The sequence below is a fragment of the Gopherus flavomarginatus genome, chromosome 15 (genome assembly GCF_025201925.1).
Source record: "Gopherus flavomarginatus isolate rGopFla2 chromosome 15, rGopFla2.mat.asm, whole genome shotgun sequence".
NCBI classification, from domain to species: domain Eukaryota; kingdom Metazoa; phylum Chordata; order Testudines; family Testudinidae; genus Gopherus; species Gopherus flavomarginatus.
This window is the reverse complement of record NC_066631.1, coordinates 5,512,956-5,534,419: the sequence shown is the minus strand read 5'-3', so window position 1 is coordinate 5,534,419 and position 21,464 is coordinate 5,512,956. Positions and strand designations below refer to the sequence as shown.

General features: G+C 55.9%; 1 protein-coding gene across 1 annotated transcript in view; it reads left to right on the top strand.

Moving 5' to 3' along the window:
• Positions 1–19,430, top strand: part of RTN4R (reticulon 4 receptor) — a 152,065-nt gene extending 132,635 nt beyond the window's left edge. The window contains exon 2 of the mRNA XM_050923816.1: positions 17,681–19,430. Within this exon, the coding sequence (XP_050779773.1) occupies positions 17,681–19,101 (1,421 nt within the window). The 3' untranslated portion in view covers positions 19,102–19,430. The remainder of the gene's footprint in view (positions 1–17,680) is intronic.
• Positions 19,431–21,464: the final 2,034 nt, after the last annotated feature.

Here is a 21,464-nt window from a genome sequence, read left to right as displayed (position 1 = left end):
GAGAAGAGGACCGCCTGCTGCTGGAGACTGTATGAAGACCACTGTGGAGGGGGCTTTTCTGGACTGAGTCTTTTTTCAAACTGTGCTCTTGTGGTGGGGGTTTGGACTGTGTCTGCTGGGGCACCGGGAGTGTGGCGTGGAGCCTGCCCCCAGTCCATCCGTGTCCCCCTTCGCCCCCACCACCATCATTGCCCCCTCCACCACCCCCGCTGGCTGTTTTCCTTCTGCTTTGGACTCCTGCCTCTGGGTCTGAGCTGCTCGCCTGGCTCACCACACCCACTTCCACCATTTGGGCCTGCAGCAGCAGCAGCCAACCATTGACTTTTTGGCACAAGTGCCTGTGGGTGCACCACCTCCCCCCTCATACTGGACTGCCCCTCTCCCCTTTGCCACATTTGTCCACCCCACCTATTTCCCTCTGCTGCCTGATAGTTCTGCCCCAGCCCTGTAGCTGTCCCCGTAGTCCCTCTACCCCAATCTCAGCTCGCCCTTTCCCCCCACCCTGTGCTCCCCCAGCCCTGATCGGTTCCCCCCCATGCGCCCACGCCCCCTCTCAGGCGCTTGTGCCCTTCCCCATTTGGTTTCCCCTTGTTCACTGCACTCCCCCCTCTGCCGTTGCCCCCCCGCTCCCCTAGTGCAACTGGAGGAGCCGGAACCCCCCTCTGCGTTGGTGCCCTGCACCAATCCCACCCGTAGTCCTTGGTTGCTCCCTACGCCCCTTTAGCCTTCCCCTTCTGGCGCCCTCCTCCCCTGCCTGCAGCCTAGCGGGGAGGGGTGGCCGCCTCCTCTCCTTCCCCTCCCCTCGCTGTTTGTCCCCCTCCCCGCTCTCGTTATGGCGGGGGATGCGGCGGGGGAGACCCCTCGCGATGCTCCCACTACCCCTCCTCCACCTGCCCCCGTGTCCACTGCGCAAGCCGCTACCTCGACCGCCGTTGCTGATCCACCTACCACCGCCCCTGCTGGGGCACTGGCAGCAGCGAGTACTGGGGAGACCTCCGTTGCTGCCACGTCTCTCGCCCCTTCTGATTCGGGGGGAGCCCCCCCAGCCGGTGGGAAGGGTCGGGGTGGGAAGAAGGGTAAGGGCCCCGCTAGAAAGGCCAGGCCCTCCATGGCGGAGACTGCCCCCGTTGCCGCAGCCCCGCTACCGGCTGCGGCGTCCCTCCCCGCTGTTCCCTCCACCAGCTCTGCAGCTGTCCCTCCCCCGGCCCCCAGGGCGTACGCCCAGGTGGCGGCGGCCCCCCCGCCTGCCGCTGCTCCTCCGCCCGCTGCTTCCGCCAACATCTACAGTGGCCGGGGCCCCTTTCCCACTTTGACCAGGAAGCACGGCGTCCGTTGCCTCCTGGTGCCCGCCTCGCCCCACGTGGAGACCTACGTGCGGGCGTTGGCCAGGGTAGTGGGGCCCACGGCCATCATGGCGGCCTCCAAAATGTACGGGAAGGTGGTCTTCTTTCTGGCATCGGAGGCTGCTGCCCAGGAGGCGGTAGAGACTGGCCTGGCGGTGGGGGGCGTGTTCGTCCCCCTGGAGCCGTTAGAAGACCTGGAGGTCCGCTTGATCTTGACCTCCGTCCCTCCCTTCCTGCCCAATGCCGCCCTGCTGCCCGTCCTTTCTGCCCTGGGACGCCCCATCTCTGTCATCAGCCCTCTCCCCTTGGGCTGCAAGGACCCCACCCTCCGTCATGTTCTCTCATTCCGCCGGCAAGTGCAGCTTCACCTGCCGCCGGCGGCGCGTGGCGGAGATGCGCTCGAGGGGTCCTTTCTGGTCCCTTACCAGGGAGCCCACTACCGGGTGCATTACTCCACGGGGGAGGCCCGGTGCTACCTCTGCCGGGCGATGGGGCACGTCCGGAGGGACTGTCCCTTGGCCCAGCACGGAGGAGGGTCCGGGACCCCCGAGCCCCGGCACGGCGCCGGCCCTGTCATCGCCGGTTCCCCTAGCTGCCCGGCACCCGAAGCTGCCCCTCCTCCTCCTTCTCGGTCCATCTCTGTGGAGGAGGGTATGGCGGGGCTACCGCCGGCCGTGGGAGAGGGCTCGTCCCAGGGGGAATCCTCCCCGGTTTCTGCTGTCCCACCACTGCCTCCTCGAGTCCCTGAGCCATTGCCCTTGCCCCCCGAGCCGACCCCTGTTAGCCAGCCCCCGGATGATGCCATGGAGGGCTGGTCCTTAGTGCAGGGGAAGCGGGGAAAACGGAAGGCTCGAGTTTCTTTACATCCTTCGGATTCGGAGGCCCCCCGGAAGAGCAGGAAGGGGGGCGCCGATGTCGAGTCTTCCGCCTTGTCCCCTGATGACTCCCAGTTTGTGGTGCCGGCTGGGGATGCCGTGGCAGCACCGGAAGGTGACACCGCCCCTCCTCCGGGGTCCCTTCCCGTGGATGCCCCCGAGGGAGCCTCTCTCGCCCCCTTCCCACTTGGCGCCTCTGAGAGCGCCGCGGTGGGTATCGCCTCGGGTGCTGGCGGGGAGGGCCCTGGGGTGGTGGACTGTGATCTCCTTCCCATCTATGCAGAAATCGAGGCCCTGGGTTTGACCCCGGTCACGCAGGGGGAGGACGACCCTCTGCCGGCGGGCCTCGATCTGGGCGACCTCACTACATCCCCCCCTGTCCCTGGGTTCCCTTCCCCTACCTGCTGTTTCTGCTCCCACCTCTGAGGGTCCCCTGGAATCTTCCCTCGACTCGTCTGCGGGTGACACTCTGTTGGCAGCTGCCGAGCCCCTTGGGGCGACGGCCAGTGCCCCGCTGCCGAGACCCGCTTCCCAGGGGGTGTCCCTCTTGGGTGTGAAGGACCCGCCCTCCTTCCTCAGTGGGGACCCCATTGACCACCATCTCTCTCTGGATGCCGAGGCTGCCGCACGTGCCACAGTGGCTGAGCCCGGCATCGTTAGGGGTCCCCTGCCCACTTCCCAGATCCTTGAGCCTGGCCAGGAGGAGCCACCTTCTGGCGTCTCACCTATGGAGGCTCCGGATCCTGCCTCTACCTCCTTCCCGGATTCTCTCCCTGATCCCCGCCCTACTCCTGTTGGCTCTGTCCTTGTCCCCCCCACTTCCTGTGATGCCAGTGCCGCCCCTGGCAATACCTCCCAGGGAGCGGGTTCACTAGTTCTTTCCTGTCCCGACCCCCCAAGGGCTGCTGTTCTCCTTCCACCGCCCCTTCTTGAATCTGAGAGCGGGGCGGGTCGTGTGGCGTCGGTCCATCTGCTGCCACGTTGGGGATCTGCCCCCTGCCTACCCGCCTTGGTGGGCCACGGGGCTGTGACGGGGGCCCCACTGGGGGCCAGTCATCGATCAGTGACCCCACCCCCCCATGCGCTGAGGGAGGAGCTGCGGGAGTTCCTTGAGGACGTCCGTGGCTCCCGGAACAAAGTCCATCTTGCGCTCCAGCGGTGGGGGGATTTCCATCAGGTCCTCCGGGCCGCGAGGGCCCTCATGGGGGAGGGTAGGAGGACCGGGAAGCAGGCCGCCGCGGCCTACCGGCGGGTCCGTGTCTTCCGTGACTCCTTACTCACCTTTGGGGTTGGTCACGGATTGCTGCGCGGCCTGCCGGAGGCCGTGGGCGTGTCTGCCAGCGAGGATCCCCCCCAGCCCTCCTCATGGCACCGATCATCCTTGCCACCTTAAACACCCGAGGCTGTAGGATGGGTCTCCGCAGGAGCCAGGTGCTCTCCTTCCTCCGGGAGGGGGGGTACTCTGTGGTTTTTCCTGCAGGAGACCCATACGGATCCGGCCGCTGAAGCTAGCTGGCGGCTGGAGTGGGGGGATGGGGCCTACTTTAGCCACTTCTCTGTCTGCGCGGCTGGAGTGGCGACCCTGTTCTCCCCCGACCTACGGCACGAGGTGCTAGGGGTCGCCGAGGCTGTGCCGGGTCACCTGCTGCACCTCTGGGTCCGCATGGAGGGGCTTGTGGTTCATCTCGTCAACGTTTACGCCCCGACATCGGCCCCGGAGAGGCTACGTTTTTATCAGCAAGCATCCGCCTTCCTCGGCTCCCTGGACCCTCGTGAGTGTCTGGTCCTGGGGGGGGATTTTAACACCACCCTCGAGGAACGGGACCGCTCGAGGACCGAGCAGTGCCCGGCAGCTGCGGACGTCCTCCGGGAGATTGTCGACCGCCACTCCCTGGTGGACGTCTGGCGCGACCACCACCCAGACGACGTCTCGATGTTCACCTTCGTCCGGGTGGAGGCCCATCGGTCGTGCCACTCCCGGCTGGACCGTATTTACCTGTCACGTTTCCACCTTTCACGGGCCCACTCCTCCAGCGTTCGGCCGGCCCCCTTTTCGGATCACCACCTTGCCACCGTGACGGCCTCTCTCTGCGCGGAGAGGCCGGGGCCGGCCTATTGGCACTTTAATAATAGTTTGCTGGAGGATGCGGGCTTCGTGGCATCCTTCCGGGAGTTCTGGCTGGCCTGGCGAGGGCAGAGGCGTGCCTTTTCCTCGGCGCGGCGGTGGTGGGATCTGGGGAAGGTGCGCGCCCGGCTCTTCTGCCGTGACTACACTCGGGGTGCCAGCCGACGGAGGGATGCGGCGATAGGGCAGTTGGAGCGGGAGGTCTTGGAGCTGGAGAGGCGTCTGGCCGTCAACCCCGCAGATCCATCCCTCTGCGGAGCGTGCCGGGAGAAGCGGGAGGAGCTCCGGGCCCTCGAAGACCATCGGGCCCGGGGTGCTTTTGTTCGATCCCGCATTCACCTCCTTCGGGAGATGGATCGCGGCTCCCGCTTCTTCTACGCCCTGGAGAAAAGGAGGGGGGCGAAGAAGCACGTCACCTGCCTCCTGGCGGAGGACGGCACCCCCCTCACGGATCCGGCGGAGATGTGCCAGAGGGCCAGGGCCTTCTACGCCACTCTTTTCTCCCCGGATCCGACCGATCCTAACGCTTGCAGAGTGCTCTGGGACGGGCTCCCGACGGTCAGCACGGGTGACCGGGACCGGCTAGAGCTGCCTCTCACTCTGGCTGAGTTCTCGGAGGCCCTCCGTCACATGCCCACCAATAAATCTCCGGGCTTGGACGGGCTGACCGTGGAGTTCTACCGCGTGTTCTGGGACGTCCTCGGCCCAGACCTGGTCACTGTCTGGGCTGAGGCTTTGCATAGCAGGGTCCTCCCTCTCTCGTGCAGGCGAGCCGTGCTGGCCTTATTGCCGAAGAGGGGGGACCTCCGCGACTTACGGAATTGGCGTCCCATCTCGCTCCTCAGCACGGACTACAAAATTGTTGCGAAGGCCATCTCGATGCGGCTAGGGTCCGTGCTGGCGGACGTGGTCCATCCAGACCAGACCTACACCGTCCCGGGCCGCACCATCTTTGATAACTTGTATCTGGTCCGGGACCTTCTGGAATTGGGGTGTAGGGATGGTCTGTCGTTCGCCCTCCTGTCCCTGGATCAGGAGAAGGCGTTCGACCGGATGGATCACGGGTATCTCCTGGGCACTCTGCGAGCGTTCGGCTTCGGACCCCTGTTTGTGGGTTTTCTGCAGGTGCTGTACGCTTCTGCGGAGTGTCTGGTCAGGCTCAACTGGACCCTGACCGAGCCGGTCAGCTTCGGGCAGGGAGTGCGGCAGGGGTGCCCCCTCTCGGGCCAGCTGTACGCTCTGGCGATCGAGCCCTTCCTCTGTCTCCTCCGCAAGAGGTTGACGGGGTTGGTGCTTCAGGAGCTGGGGCTGCGGCTGGTCCTGTCAGCATACGCTGACGATGTGCTCCTCGTGGTCCAGGACCCGGGCGACTTGGCGTGGGTGGAGGCTTGCCAGGCTGTGTACTCGGCGGCCTCCTCCGCCCGGGTCAACTGGGTCAAGAGCTCTGGCCTGGTGGTCGGGGACGGGTGGCAGGCGAGCTCCCTCCCACCTGCGCTTCAGGCCATCCGGTGGAGCGCGGGTCCGCTGCTCTATCTCGGCGTTTACCTTTCTGCCACGCATCCGTCTCCGCCGGAGAACTGGCAGGATTTGCAGGGCAGGGTGACGGAGCGGCTCTGGAAATGGACAGGACTACTCCGGTGCCTCTCCCTTCAGGGGAGGGCACTGGTGCTTAATCAACTGGTCCTGTCCATGCTCTGGTACCGACTCAACACCCTGGTCCCGGCCCCGGGTTTCCTGGCCAACCTCCGGACGGTGATTCTGGAGTTCTTTTGGCCGGGGACGCACTGGGTCTCTGCAGGGGTCCTCCACCTGCCCCTGGAGGAGGGGGGGCAGGGCCTGCAGTGCTTACGCGCTCAGGTCCATGTCTTCCGCCTCCAGGCCCTGCAGAGGCTCCTGTTTGGTGCGGGTAGTCCGGCGTGGAGCGTATTGGCGCACGCCTTCCTCCGCCACTTCCGAGGGCTCCGATACGACCGGCAGCTCTTTTACCTCCATCCGAGAGGTCTTCCGCGAGACCTCTCCGGGCTGCCGGTCTTCTACCAAGACCTCCTCCGGACCTGGAAGCTCTTTTCCATGACCAGGTCCGTGGCGGCCACCGTGGGGGTTGACCTCCTCGCGGAGCCCCTGCTACACAATCCCCAGCTTCGTGTGCAGGTGGCGGAGTCCCCCACGGTGTGCCAGAGGTTGGTCTCGGCAGGAGTCACCAGGGTCGGAGACCTCCTGGACTACGACCGGGGAGACTGGCTGGATCCCCTGACGCTCGCTCAGCGCATGGGGCTCTCCAGACCTCGTACTCCCCAGCGCGTACTTCAGGAGGTGAAGGCCGCTTTACTGTCCGCTGCTCGGGCTTACCTCGACCGGGTCCTGCGAGAGGGCACGCCCCGCCCACCCTCCACCCCAGGCCCCGTGGACATTTTTATCGGGCCCCTGCCCCGTGGACCCAATCGGCCCCCTCACCCTTTCACTGCCAGCCGGCTGCATGATCTGCAGCCGGTTTTGTTCCAGACCGCGCCACGGAAACATCTGTACTCGCTCGTGCTCCATACCCTTCACTACCTCACCCTCGCGTCCCGCCCCGATACCAAATGGCGGGACCTCCTGCCGCCTCTCGAGGGTGAGGAGCCCCGGTGGGCCAGCTTGTACTCTGCCCTGGTCCCGAGGCCCGCCGGGGATATCAGTTGGCGGCTCCTTCACGGAGCCGTGAGCACGGGCGTGTACTTGGCGTGGTTCACATCTGTCCCTAGCACCTGCCCTTTCTGTGGTGAGAAGGAGACCTTGGCGCACGTTTATTTGGAGTGTGCCAGGTTGCAGCCCCTGTTCCGGCTCCTCCTGAATATTTTCCTGTGTTTTTGGTTGCACTTTTCCCCTCACCTTTTTATCTACACGCTCCCCATCCGTGGCCCCACGAAGTCGCGGGATCTCCTTCTCAACCTCCTCTTGGCCCTGGCCAAACTGACCATCTACAACACCAGGGAGAGGAGGTTGGCCGACGGGATTTCCTGCGACTGTGGGGCCTATTTCCGTTCCTCCGTCTGCTCTCGCATCCGGGCAGAGTTCCTCTGGGCGGCGTCCACTGGCTCCCTTGACGCCTTCGAGGAGCAGTGGGCGTTGTCGGGAGTTCTCTGCTCGCTGTCCCCATCGGGTTCCCTTCGTTTAGCCCTATGACCTCACTCCCGATCCTGGTTTTTTTTCATTAGTTGTCCCCCATAATTATTTGGTGTCCCAGACCTGTGGGTCCTCCCCTTAGGCTGGGGGGAGGCCCTTTAGAAGTGGGCGGGCTTTGCCCGCCCACCCCCGCTGGATGCCAATAGGACCAGTATATTTGCCCTCGACCAGACTCCTGTACCCCACTGATTTGGGTCTGTCACATACCGGCTCTCACATGCAGCCCTGAAGGTTGATGGAGATGGAGTTAAAAGGATTGGCTCAGCATGTAGCACTGAAGGGTCTAGCTAATATGGGGTTATAGGTACTCTGGACACAAGCTGGATTGTTCTCTCACCAGCCGAGGAGGCATCGTTCCCATTAGGGGGCATGGTAGTAAGGTTGATTCCCCCCTGAATGCTTCTATCCAGGTTAACCCCTGCTCCCCCCAAAATCCTTCCACCTCAGTCAAAAATAGGGGAGAAACTGAAGTTACTTTGCAAAATGGGCTTAAAAGCCATGGGGTGAATTTCAAACAATAGCAATTTACAGCTGGGAATTAAGCCACTCTCCTCACGCCATATGCTATAAACAAAAGTAAAGTGCTGTTTGCATCAGCAAAACGTTTTGTATTGTAAAGTAGCCCTTTATGTCCAACCCGGAGTGAATTCAAATGATTATTGACCTTCCACTGTAGTAAAGCTGCATTATAATATCTCCTAATCAATAGAGACAAGAGGAAAACGGGAGGGAAAGGTTGTGGCTCTGCAAACTGCAGAAAATTGCATTTTGCTTTGGCCTCTTAGAAAGTTTGCAAAGCGTCTATTAGAGGCCCCAGGAGCCTTTTCTTTCTAATTGCTGTGTTTGACAACGCGATCGCACGTGGGACTAGCAGAAAGGCAGCTAATGGACCCACTTTAATTGCTTCCCAGTTCCATGAGTCATAACACTTGTATGGCAAAGGGGAAGTGCTGCTGTTTGACTGGAGGAGGTTTCTGGCTTTAAAGAAAGCTCAAGAGGAACAAATGCAAAACTCCAAGCCAAGCTCTTGGAAAGACTGAAGGTGCCAGGTGCTGAGTTTTCTTTTTATCTTTTGCTTTTGACCGGAATCAGTAAAGTTTTAATCATGATCTGGAAGGGAGAAGGGAAGGGTCCCTCATGGGGATTTGGGATCAGTCTCACCCTGAGGGTCTTTACTGCCGCAGGGATGAGTGGGGATTGAAACAGCGCTAGAGGTGGGGGGCCTGGTCTGGGAGTGGGGGCTTTGGCTGGGGCTCTGTGCTGAAGTGCAGTGGTTGATCCTGTGGGAGCATGCTGAGTGTGTGGAGGAGTCTGCTGTCTCCTTTCTCCCAATCTGAGGGACACAATTCAGGTCCATTAGACTGGGCGGCTATGGGGCCCTGCAGTGAAGTGGAACCCACAGCTGGGCTTGCAATGCAGAACTCTGGGAAAACAAGCAACTGTGTTCAAAATGTGCCAGTCGGGCACTGGTGTAGCTGGTCCCCTGCTCTCTCTCCCTAGGCCCATTCCTTTGGTCACCTGCCTTCTCTTGTTCAGGTGGCACCATCAGGGGCCCTGCCCCATCAATGACCTCTCGGCTGGGTGCTGGCAGAGCCCACCCTGTGGACTCCGAGTCCCACAGTGGCGTAGCAGGCAGTGCTCTGCAGGGTGGCAGGCTCTCTGCACACAGGGAAGGGAATGGGCTGGTTAACAGACACACAGCCAGGGCCTTGCTTTGGTCTGGGGCATGGGCAGGTGTCTGGTTTTCAACCGGAGAGTCCAGTCAAAAAGGGGACCTGACAGTATCCAGTCAGATCTACTGACCGGACACCCAAAGTCCAGTTACTGTGGGTGGGAGAGATGGGGAGGCACCGAGTCAGCACCTGTGCCAGCCCCTGCTCAGCTGGGGCTGCCTTCTACCTGTGTCAGGCTGGGGATTGGGGGAAAGCAGTGACCAAATGGGGGAGGGGAGAAGAAGAGCAAATAGGGGAGTGGCCTCGTGAAGATGCAGGGCAGGGGCGGGTCCTTAGGGGAAGAGGTGGGGCTTCGGGGGAGGTTCTGGTATTCCTGCTAGAGTGTTTGGTTTTTAAATATTGCAAAGTTGGCAACCCAATGGGCGGGAGATGACACCAGGCCTCTTTTAACTCACAGAAGTAAAATCCCCCCGGCACTGGTTCCCTCGGCGACTAACATCGCCCAAAGGGCTCAATCTGAAGGGGTCCTGAGCACCAGCCACTCCCATCGGGGCCCCCAACAGTTGCAGATGCTTAGCCCCTCCCAGGATTGGGCCCCTTTATTTGGACTTAATTAACCGTGGTCACAGGGTTGAGAGGTTGCAGGCCACTGTCCTGGCTGGTATGTGTGACATCTCTGCTGTATCTGCGCTGTGCTTCCACAGGCTGAGCTTTGAAGTGCCAATTCTTTCTTCTCTGCTTTTTGCTCGGGGTAATCAGAGGCAGCAGGGTGTGAATGGTGACAAACAAAAGGCAAAGAGCTGCCCAGGCCACAAAGACAAGGCTGTTGTTCCCCCAGGCTGGGTTCCCCTTAACTGTCAGCTCCCAAGGTGGGGAAACTAGAAAGCACAGAGGGGAGGAAGGGGGAGGATGAGAGAAAAAGGAGAAGAGGAAGATGGAGGGAGGGACAGGGAGTGAAAGAAGGAAAGGGAGATGGAGGAGGCCCATATATATATACAAACAGAAACAGGCAAGCAGGCACATGGACAAACACACATTCACACACACACACACACTCTGTCTGAAACAGCTCTTAAAATACCCCCAAATCATACACTCACAGAAGATTAGGGTTGGAAAAGACCTCAGGAGGTATCCAGTCCCATCTCCTGCTCAAAGCAGGACCAATCCCCAACTAAATCATCCCCACTCCCTCCTTTCTCACCCTCTTCGGAAGTGCCACCACCCTGCCTGTTACTCAGGCTGGTAACCTGGGTGTTGTCTTCGACACCGACCTCTCTCCAGCACCTCCCATCCAGGATATGTCTAAATCTTGCCTGTTCTTGCTGCAGAGCAGCTGTAAGATCCTATCCATCCCCACCGCTAAAATTCCCATCCAAACGCTCTTCATCTCATGCCTCCATTATTGCACCGTCCTTCTCTCTGTTCTCGACCAATACCGTCTTGCCTGACTCATGTCCATTCAGAACACGGCTGCGGTCTCCTCGTTCATTGCTTTGGCTGCGTCAGCTCCCTCTTCTCTGTCCCATCGAATATATGCTGCCGATCTCCACTTTGATTGCCCTTTCCCCACCTCCTTGTCATCTATCATTCGCTGTCCAGATGTTGACTCCCACCTCCGAACAGTCAATGATGTTCGCCTCCGTCACCCACTTGCTGCATTTTCAGACAAGCATCTTCATGCTTTTTCCCCGGTGGCCGCTCACAGTTGGGAGGAGCTCCCCGGAAAGATCCCCAAAGCTACCCCATTGTCTTCCTTCCCATCCCTCCTTAACACTTGCTTTTGCTGTGATGCTTACAACAGACTTGCTAAGACTTGGCCTCTTCTGTGCAGAGACCACTGCCCATCATGCTGAGCTATCCTGACCCACTGATTCCTTGTGTTCCCTTGTCTGTCAGTATCCACCGCTTGTCTTAGACCGGGGCGGGCAAACTTTTTGGCCTGAGGGTCGCATCGGGTTTTGTAAATTGTATGGAGGGCCGGTTAGGGGAGGGGGTCGTGGCCCGGCCCCCACCTCCTATCACCCCCCTGGGACTGCTGCCCCATCCAACCCCCCCGTTCCCTGATGCCCCCCCCCGGACCCCTGCCCCATCCACACACCCCTGCTCCCTGTCCCCTGACTGCCACCGGAACCCCTGCCCCTGAATGTCCCCTGCCACCCCATCCAACCCACCCTCCTTCCTGAATTTCCCCTGAGACCCCTGCCCCAATTCAACCCCCTGTTTTCCTCTTGACCACCATCCACACCCCTGCCCCTTGAACACCTCCCTGAACTCCCTTGCCCTCTATCCAACCGCCTCTGCTATCTCCCTCCTTACCGTGCTGCCTGGAGTACCGGTGGCTGGAGCCGGGCACGCTGCCACTGGCGCCACCACACAGCTCAGAGCACCGAGTCAGGGCCAGGCTCTTTAGCTGCGCTGCCCCAGGAGCTCACAGCCCTGCCGCCCAGGGCATTGTGCTGGCGGCAGGGCGAGCTGAGGCTGCGGGTGAGAGGGAAGAGCGGGGGAGGGGCTGGGGGTGAGTCTCCCAGGCCAGGAGCTCAGGGGCCAGGCAGGACAGTCCCATGGGCAGGATGTAGCCTGTGGGTCATAGTTTGCCACCCCTGTCTTAGACTGTAAGCTCTCTGGGGCAGGAACCATCTTTCTGTTCTGATTGTACAGCACCTAGCACAGTGGGGGCCTGGGTCATGACTGGGCCGCTAGGGGCTACCTCAGTACAAGTACTACTAATAAACATAGCACATTTGCCAACACACACTCACAAACACCCCCATCTAGTACACACACATGCACACTGACAAATGCACACACATACTCTCTATCCTACACACAGAGACACACACATACCTCTTACACACGATCATGCACACGTACACTCAGAAACACACACTCCATATTACACACACCTGGAAACACACTAGCCTACCCTCTTGAACACAGCTGCATCATCAGGCCCCAGCATTCAAAAATAATGAGTCAGGTTCCAAAAATCATAAGATTTAAGAAGAAATAATCCCAGTTCTGTCAATTTGCCTTCTGAGCGTGTAGGGGCCACGTTTCCCAAATTTTCTTCCCAGCCAAAAGGCTTAGAAACTTTTTTTAAAAAAAACATTGTTTTTCCACTAAAAAAAAGTATCTCAGCTCAGTCCAAGAGTTGGGGTTGAAGGAAGAAATCAAATATTGCGAGGCCCATGATCAGATCACAAAAACTGGCAGATGCAGACACAAACACCCACCCGCTTCCTACACACGTCCCCTCGCCAACACAACTCATCCACCCACAATCACACACAAATCCCCACACACCTACTACACACACACATTCACAAACATGCATATACACGTCTTTTAAATAGAGCCTGGCTCCGTGTTCCAGCTCCCAGACAAAGCCCCACCCAAAGGCTGGGACACTGGGAGGGGGCTGTTTTGTCCAGAGCAAATGCCATGGCAGTAGGTGGTCATGGGGCATGCAGAGACAAAGGCACATCTTAGAGGAGCTCCTGGTCTGGCTGGGGCGGATTGCCTCTGCGACCTGGGCTGGCAAGTGCAGTGAAATAGCTGCTGTGCCCTTGGGTGAGGGGCTGAGAGGAGAGCGAGTGCCCCTGCCCCACTGAACTAAGGTTGCCAGCCCTCCAGGACTGTCCTGGAGTCTCCAGGAATTAAAGCTGAATCTTTAATTAAAGATGATGTCATGGGACGAAGCCTCCAGGAATATGGCCAACCGAAACTGGCAGCCCTACGCCGAACTCTTCCATCGCTGGGGGCTACAGCACTGGCGTGGACCCAGACACCTGTCCTGGGTCCTGCTGCGATGGCTGGGGAAGGCGTCCAGGCTCCTGGTGACCGACGCTGCGAGCCCTGTGAGCGCAGGGCCCAGCGCAACAAAGGGAAAGCGAGAAAAGGCTGAGGAGACCATTGACAGGAGCTGTCTATGGTGAAATGAGCCACTCGCTAGCACTGAGCTCACTAATTTAAAGCCAGAGCAGCAGAGAGGCTTGTGCTGCCTGGAATTACTTCCCCTCCACGGCTTCTCCAGTGGCAGGAATCAGAGCCCGGGACGGGCTCCTAGCAGCAGGAGCAAGACCTGTCACCTTCCTCTGCTCCTGCGGGCTGGGAAGAAACCCTGCCACGCCACTGGCTCTGCAGGCCAAGAGACTGAGACTAGGCCTGGGGGCACAGCCAGCAGCTGTGTCCACCACCCAGGAGCGCCGCCAGCTTTTTTGAGCCCTAGGCTGTGGAAGGTCCCGCCCCTGAAATGCTGCCCCTGACAGAGGCTGCGGAAGGTCCTGCCCCCAAAATACCGCCGACGACTGGGGCGGCTGAAGATCCGACCACTGCGGTCGCCAGTCCCCAAATGTTAGTGCCCTAGGCAACCACCTAGGTCGCCTAATGGGTTGCGCCGGCCCTGCCACCACCAGGGACCTGTGATGCACAATGGTACAAAACACCCAAATGGACAGGACTGAAAGCAGGTGATATAGCTCTGAGGAGGGCGATGGGGGGTATAGTGACATGCCATCCCGGCCCTTTGTGCATGGGCGGAGCAGTATATACACAAGTATTACTGGCTCCTGTCTGGGGCTGGAGATGGGTTTGCCATCACACCGATTTCTGTCTTCTGCATTGGTTATGATGTGCCCCCCTCACATATAGGCAGGGTGTGTGTGGTGCATCCAAGGACGAGTTCAATTTGCTCCCTGGTCAGTTTTAGGCCCTATACTGTTGTAAGTACAGGGGAGGAAGAGCTGGAATCAGCCCTGGTTTGCCAGGCAATCTGTGTTGCTCGGATGCTGTGTTACAATGGAGCGGATGCTGCTGTGGTGCAGACTGAATTCCACCCCTCTAGCACCATCCCTGAGCCCCCAATGCTATGAATCATGCTGTGAAGAAACCTCCAGAAAGACATATTTCCTTTCCTGCTGTTTTTCTTTCTTAGCGGGAGAGGAATCGTGCTGGCCAGAGAGATGCCAGGATTGTTTTAATTTCCCAAGAGGCTCCTCCTGGTGTGACACCTCCCCGGCAGGAGACTTCAGTTGCCTTGTGTTACTTTACTCCATACAACGGGTTGTGATGTGTCAAAACATGACAAGCCAGCCAGAATGTGTCATAATACTGAGCCCAACACGCCGCCTTCCAGAGGGGCACAGCACATAATAATATCAGACTTGTATTATCCCAACGTGCTGGGAAGGTTTCTTCTCCTGAGTGAAATATGATGTACAGGAATCTCATGTCTATATGAGACTATTGGATCAGCAACCGATTTATTATCTCTGCAGAGTGAATTTTTATGACAGGAGTGAAGCATGCGTCTAGTTTTCCAGCCTTTTATCACGTGAAGGAGCCTCTTCCCCCTCAGCTGCTATGATACCTTTGTCGTTGCTTCAGTAAACAGTTTGTTGGAATTTCCGTATGATTTATACTCTTATCATCTGAGTTTGAAGTTGCTACTTAGACTCAGAGATGAGGAGATTGCATTAGATCCAGTATCGGCTTTCAGGCTTGTCTGTGAAATACATTTAGCCATTCGCGAGCAGTGTTTTGATTCCATTGCACCTACGTTGGCTGGAACTGACAGGACTCTCCCTGTGTCTTGCTAATTTGTCTGATTCCCTCTCAGTGTCTTGGTCTGCCTAACTTAGGGTGACCAGATGTCCCGATTTTATAGGGACAGTCCCGATTTTTGGGTATTTTTCTTGTATTGGCTCCTATTACCCTCCACCCCCTGTCCTGATTTTTCACATTTGCTGTCTGGTCACCCTAGTCTGACTTTCTGATCTCAACTCTCAAGCTGCTACTTTTAATTTAGGTGTAAAGAGGCATTAAAATGTATGACCAACATTTCCGGTTTCTTAAAAAAGACCAAATCTGCCATAGAAACAAATACAGAAAGGTGCTCCTTGTCCCTTGGGGAGGACTTTCCTGGCTCATGATAGGAGCATTTCTCCTTCGCGCCAGATGCTGTGATGAGCTGGAAAGGAGATACATGTGTTTGATGATCATGTGTTCCAAATGGCATGGGGCATTTCGCAAACGGGCGTGTGCTGCCGCTGCTGCTTTCAGATCGTGGTTCAGCAGATTAGTTAGAGGGAACAACCTAATTACATGGCTGCTAATTGCTAGTAGAACCCTGTTAAAAATGCCTTCTCTGGTTCCTCAGGCTAGTCTCAGCCTGTAGCTCTTGCTGGTGCGATGGGTCCAGGGTAAGATGCATCTCTTGCTGCGAGCTGTGGCGCATGTCGATGTCTCCCTGTGGGTTTCTGGGTAATGGGGAGAGGAGAACACACTGGACCTGTCGCCTGTAGCGTGTCTCGTTTCACAACCAGGCATGCACCCAGTACCGGGTGCCAATGGCGCTCTGGTGCCAGCCCCACACTCAGAAGTGGCCCAGGTGCACAGGCTGTGGCACTGCCCCCCCACTCCACTTGCGTTCTGCCCTGAGGCTCTGCCCCCACTCAACCCCTTCCGCCGAGGCCCTGCCCACCCTCTGCTCTCTCCTCTCCACTCCCTCCCTCCGTCTCTGCAAGCGGCAGGGCAGGGTCTCGACCAGGGGAAGGGGAGGAAGGAGAGGCCAATCGGGGGATGGACCTTGGTCGGAGGGGCAGGGGAGGGGCCACAGTCTGGGTGCCGGGGCCCACAAAAGATTAATCTAGCCATGCATGCACCTCAGAAGTCACCTACCTTGCACTGTGAGTTTTTTGCTAATGCGTATTTGGGTCTGGGCCCTGTGAGGGACGACTGCTCTCAGCTCTCACCAGCTTCAGTGAGAGTTGAAAGCAGCACAAGCCCAGATCCTCAAAGGTATTTAGGCATGGAACTCCCATTTGAGGGTCTGGGCCTCAGCACCTTGTCTTGTGGGGCTGGGTTCTGGGAAGGAGCGGGGCTGAGATTCAGCATGCAAATGTGTTGCCATTTCACACTCATTGCACACAAAGCACAAATGAAAGATTCTCCTGTGATGCAAACTCTCAGGGGTCCTTAAATCCAGCTGGGCACAACCTCCCCCCAGCACAGTGTCACCCTCTGGCAAGCATAAGCCATGCCCAGCTGCTTTTTCGGAGGGACTGCACGGATTTCCTAGGAGAAAAGGGAAGGCCAAGATATGAGGTCACATAGCACTTGACTGACAAAGTGATCAGCATTAGAAGAGGCAGAAATGAAGCCCAATGCCCTAGTGTCTCTCTATAAACATGCTTGGCTTGTCAGTTCTTCTGAGGGTTGGATGTAATCATTTCCTGTCGGACAAAGGGGTTAGTGCAGAGAGAGAGCTGATGGAAAGGCACAGGAAGAGATGCTAGTTCACATTTCTGTACATTCACGTACCTGCTTGTGGGTGGCTGGGATGGCAGAGGGCTCAGCATGGGTTGTGGTACGCCAGACTAAGAGGAGAGCAGCAGCACCGCCTGGTGCAATGCAACCCATGCCTGGCTACTGCACCATCTGCCGTCCCCGCCCTGGTTCATTCCTGAGTAGAGGAACAGATTTATTTTGGCATAAGCTTTCGTGGGTAAAAAACCCACTTCTTCAGGTGCATGGAGTGAAAGTTACAGATATAGGCATTATATCAGGAGACATCATTTGGGCTTGAATAGCGACTGGGCTGACTGGCTCATTACAGAAGCTGCTTTGCCTCTCCTGGAATTGACACCTCCTCATCTATTACTGGGAGTGGACCACATCCACCCGACTGAATTGGCCCTGTCAACACTGGTTCTTCTCTTGTGAGGTAACTCCCTTCTCTTCATGTGTCAGTATGTGCCCAAATAAATCTGTTAGTCTTTAAGGTGCCACCGAACTCCTTGTTGTTTTTGTGGATAAAGACTAACACGGCTACCCCTGATTCCTGAGCAGAGGCCTTGCCTTCATGTACAGCGGTGCAGCCAACATACTGCTATCCCACCAATGTAGCACTGCCTTCCTGGGAGTTAGGTTAGTATAACTACATCACTCAGGGAAGTGGATTTGTCATACCCTTGAGCGATGTATTTATACAGATACAGGGCTGTAGCGTAGACGTGGTCCTAGTGTTGAATAGTGCTAAACGGTGCAGTGATTCTGCAATTGAAAGAAATGCCTCTGGGGGCTAAGGCTATTTACTACTTTGGGGTAGGGACTGTCTGTGTGTTAGGACATTTATCCAGAGCCTCCATCCACCTCTTGATCGTTACAACACACAATGCAATACCACAGTACGAATAAATGGTAAGAACACTAATTTCCACTTGTGGCCTAGCTCTGAGGCCTCCCAAGTGTGACAGACTGATGCAGCATTCAGATTCTCTCTCCAAGCATACATTGATTTTAACTATTGTATTGAGTGGCAGAAGAGTTTGAATTCTTTATTGTAATTGTTCGGCTCCCCTGGCACATGCTGTTTGTGGATACCGTGTGTTTAATGCAATGCACTTGCAAAGGTGAATTTCAGCCTAATACATGAGTTACAGAGAAAAATGCTCTCCTGCAACTGACTCTAATTTACTTTCTATTTTTGTTGTCCTTTAGGAAGCAAACTGCTGATTTTGGTGCTTTGCTTGAACATCCCGTCGGAAGTGGAATCTTGCCCCGGGGCGTGTGTATGCTACAGTGAACCCAAGATCACAATAAGCTGTCAGCAGCAGGGACTGACCGTAATCCCCACTGAGATCCCCATACAGACCCAGCGCATCTTCCTGCACAGCAACAAGATAACCCTGGTGAGGTCCACCAGCTTCACTTCCTGCCGCAACATGACTATCCTTTGGATCCATTCCAACAACATCAGCCGCATCGAGTCTGGGGCATTTTATGGGCTTGACAAATTGGAGGAGTTAGACCTCAGTGACAATGTGAACTTGAAGTCCATCAATCCCACCACTTTCCAGGGACTCATTCACCTTCACGCCTTACATCTGGATCGCTGTGGGCTGCTGGAGCTCTCCACAGGGCTTTTCCGAGGGTTGTTCTCCTTGCAGCATCTCTACCTTCAGGATAATAACCTGCAGAACCTGCTGGATGACACTTTCCTAGATCTTGCAAATCTCACCTACCTGTTTTTGCATGGTAATAAAATTAAGAGCTTGTCAGAGAATGTCTTTCGTGGGCTGATCAACCTGGATCGGCTCCTGTTGCACCAGAACAGAGTTAGTCTGGTTCACCGCAGGTCTTTTCATGACCTGGGGAAAGTGATGACCTTATATCTGTTCAATAACAACTTGACAGTGCTCACTGGAGAAACGATGGCTCCCTTGGTCTCCCTCCAATACCTTCGTTTAAATGGCAACCAGTGGATCTGTGATTGTCAGGCTCAGTCCCTCTGGAATTGGTTTAAACAGTTTAAAGGATCGTCGTCAGAGCTGGAGTGCCATCTGCCCAGTAACTTGGCAGGGAGAGACCTCAAAAGACTGCAGAGCAGCGACTTGGAAGGATGTATCGACTCTTTCAATCAGATAAGAACAAGTGTTTTTAGTACTAAGACCAGATCTGGCAAACTGCCAACCACCGAATCCCCTCTAAATTCCCGCGATGGTGCCCAGAAGTGCTGTCAACCGGAAACGGATAAATCCTTTATTTATGAAGCCAAGGGCAAGGCAGGTCCATCTTCACACAGCAGCCGGCCGTCCCCCAACAACCCTTTCAAAGACAAGGAGAACATGTCCAAAACCAAGTACATCGAAACAGACCCTTCCAAAAATGGGAGCAACAAACAGATAAACGACTCCCCTTTTGGGACCTTCCCCAGCATTGTAGACCCTCCCTTGACCAAGTTGAAACCAGAATTCCTAGCTCCCATTCAACCCTCCACAGTCCCAACCAAAAAGAGGCAGGGGTGCTCGAAAAAAAACAAGTCGAAGGCCCAGTGCCGCCTCACCCAGCAAGGAAACAGCTCCACATTACAGCCAAGCTTAAGTCTTTTGCTTCCCCTCTTGGTGTGGAGCTTACTGTAGTTATGCTAAAAGCAACTCTTTCCCTTGGCCAATGACACGTTAACACCAGAATTTTGCTGACCTCCATAAATGTTGCAAGAGTGAAGCAAACTGCTATACACCTCGAGAAAGCTTTGTTACACAAAAGTTAACTGGATGCCTTTATAAAAAACAAAAAAAAAAGACAAAACTAAGATGTATATAATTTATTTGTCCTGAAACCTGTGAGTTATACCTTTTGGTCTTTGGAACTGCACTTACTCACATAGCAGCTGTTGCTACAGCAGATGGTAAAGAAATAGAATTCTCACACACACACACACACACACACACACACACACACACACACACACACACACACACACACACACACACACACACACACACACACACACACACACACACACCCCCAAAAGAGTATGTAAGAAAATGCTCCTGAAAGAATGTTTAAAATTTGTTTGTAACTTGAACTCATACTGAACAGCGTTGCAAGTTCCCATTTGCAGAGGTGATGCATTCGATGCTACTTTACTCCTATGTTTATGAATATTGCAGTTTTACCGTGTTCATTTCCATCATGCCATGTTTATGGGCAGCATTTGTTAAAGAACGCTGCCTTTTCCTTCACTAAGATTGCAGTATATATAGATATGCATTTTATTTTACTTGTGTACAAGTATTACAAAAAAATATAAAATAAAGATTTCTTTTTCCTAAGCCGTCAGCAGCCGCAAGAGGCAAAGCATGCTGGTTAACTGAAAAGCTTGGAAAATGAAAAGGGGGGTCAGATCTTCTCATTTAACTCTCAGGCCTGGGAGGTAGGGTCCAATATTTAATTTGAAAGCAATAAATGAGGCGTACATTGCACCATTATGCAACCTTTAATTGGCACCAACAAAGGATTTCCTTGCATGAAACAGACTGTGCTAATGCTCCAGCTTCCCTTCCCACCTGTCCCACAGCTTCCCCCAACATCTCATGTATATTTCAAGATGCTCAGAATAGCTAGAAATATTAACCCAGCCCCCTCCAAGCCAAATCTTCCAAACTCTTTGGTGTAGGACTGGTGATGAAGCAATCCTGAGCGCTCACAGGAGTCACAAGGGGTATTTCTCTTTTGGCCTGTACCAATTACTGAATCCAGCCCTGGGATTAAGGAATCTGCCTGCTAATAGTCAGGAAGTGTTTCCAGAGCAATGCTGTGTTCACGTTTGGACAGAAAATTATGGAATGAGAGTGAAGATAGCCAGGAGACACATCGAGGAAAGAACCAAAGAATATAACAAGACGGGCACTGGCATGCAAAATTTTGGTCTAACTCTGGCTGTTGGATTTGGCGCGGGGCTGTCTGTCTGTCTGTCTGGCACTGGTGGTCTATGATATACAGGAGATCAGGCTGGATGACATGGTTGTCCCTTCTGCCCTTAAAATCTATGACTCCATTGTTAAGCACTGAGCAGGGGAGTTTCACAGCTAAATATTTGCCGTAGTAGAGCAAAAATGTCTGCACTGATGCACCAACAACATCCAAGTTCAAAACACACTCCAACCTGTGAAGGCCACTCCCAGATCCACATCCAAGCCTCATGAGTTGCTTGTGTCTCTGAACTGGGGCAAACCTGAATCCCGTGTCTGAACCCCCCTGAACGTCATGGTTACTCCAATCCAGCCCCGAGCCCTGGCACATCCCATGAGGCAGAAGCCTCAAGCCTGGCACCTCCTGTGGGGCTGGAGCCCCAAGCCCTGGGGCTCCAGGAAGTATTTTGGAGAGAATTTAAGCTCTGACTATGGTCTGCAGTGGAGCAGGCTCAGAGAAGCTTTGGGAGAATGATCTATAGTGTGAGGATGCTGAAAAGGGGGGGGGCAAAATGTGTGTGGTGGGGGGGGAGGCACCCAGATACCATGGTGATGGGCCTGTTCCAAAGTTGTTTCAGTTCTGGGTAAGCAAGTTGAAGTAAAGGATCATGACCCCATTATCCAATGCATAGACACCAAATGCTGCTATAACCCCTCCCAACCCAGCTCACGGGTTTGGGTTCAGGGCCCTGCTTTGCTTGCTGGGGCTTGGAGTGACTGTGCTCAGTTTCTATCACTCGCTGCAGTAGTCTCCTTTCTGCACCTGGGTTTCACCTCGCCTGGGAGGGCCAACGGGTGGATGGTGGGGTTGGGATGTGACAGGATAGGACTAGAGCGAGGGTTGGGGGGAGCTAGCTAGGAAAGCCCGGGGTGGCTGAGGACAGAGGCAGAGAAGGGGCAGGAGGTGCTTTAGTTGTGTATTAGTGACACTGATGTATAACAGCAGCTGGCCCGTCCTTAATGCCTCTCATCCGAGGCTCTTAGAGCCCTTCACAAAGACTAACCCCCGTTTACAGCATCACAGAGGC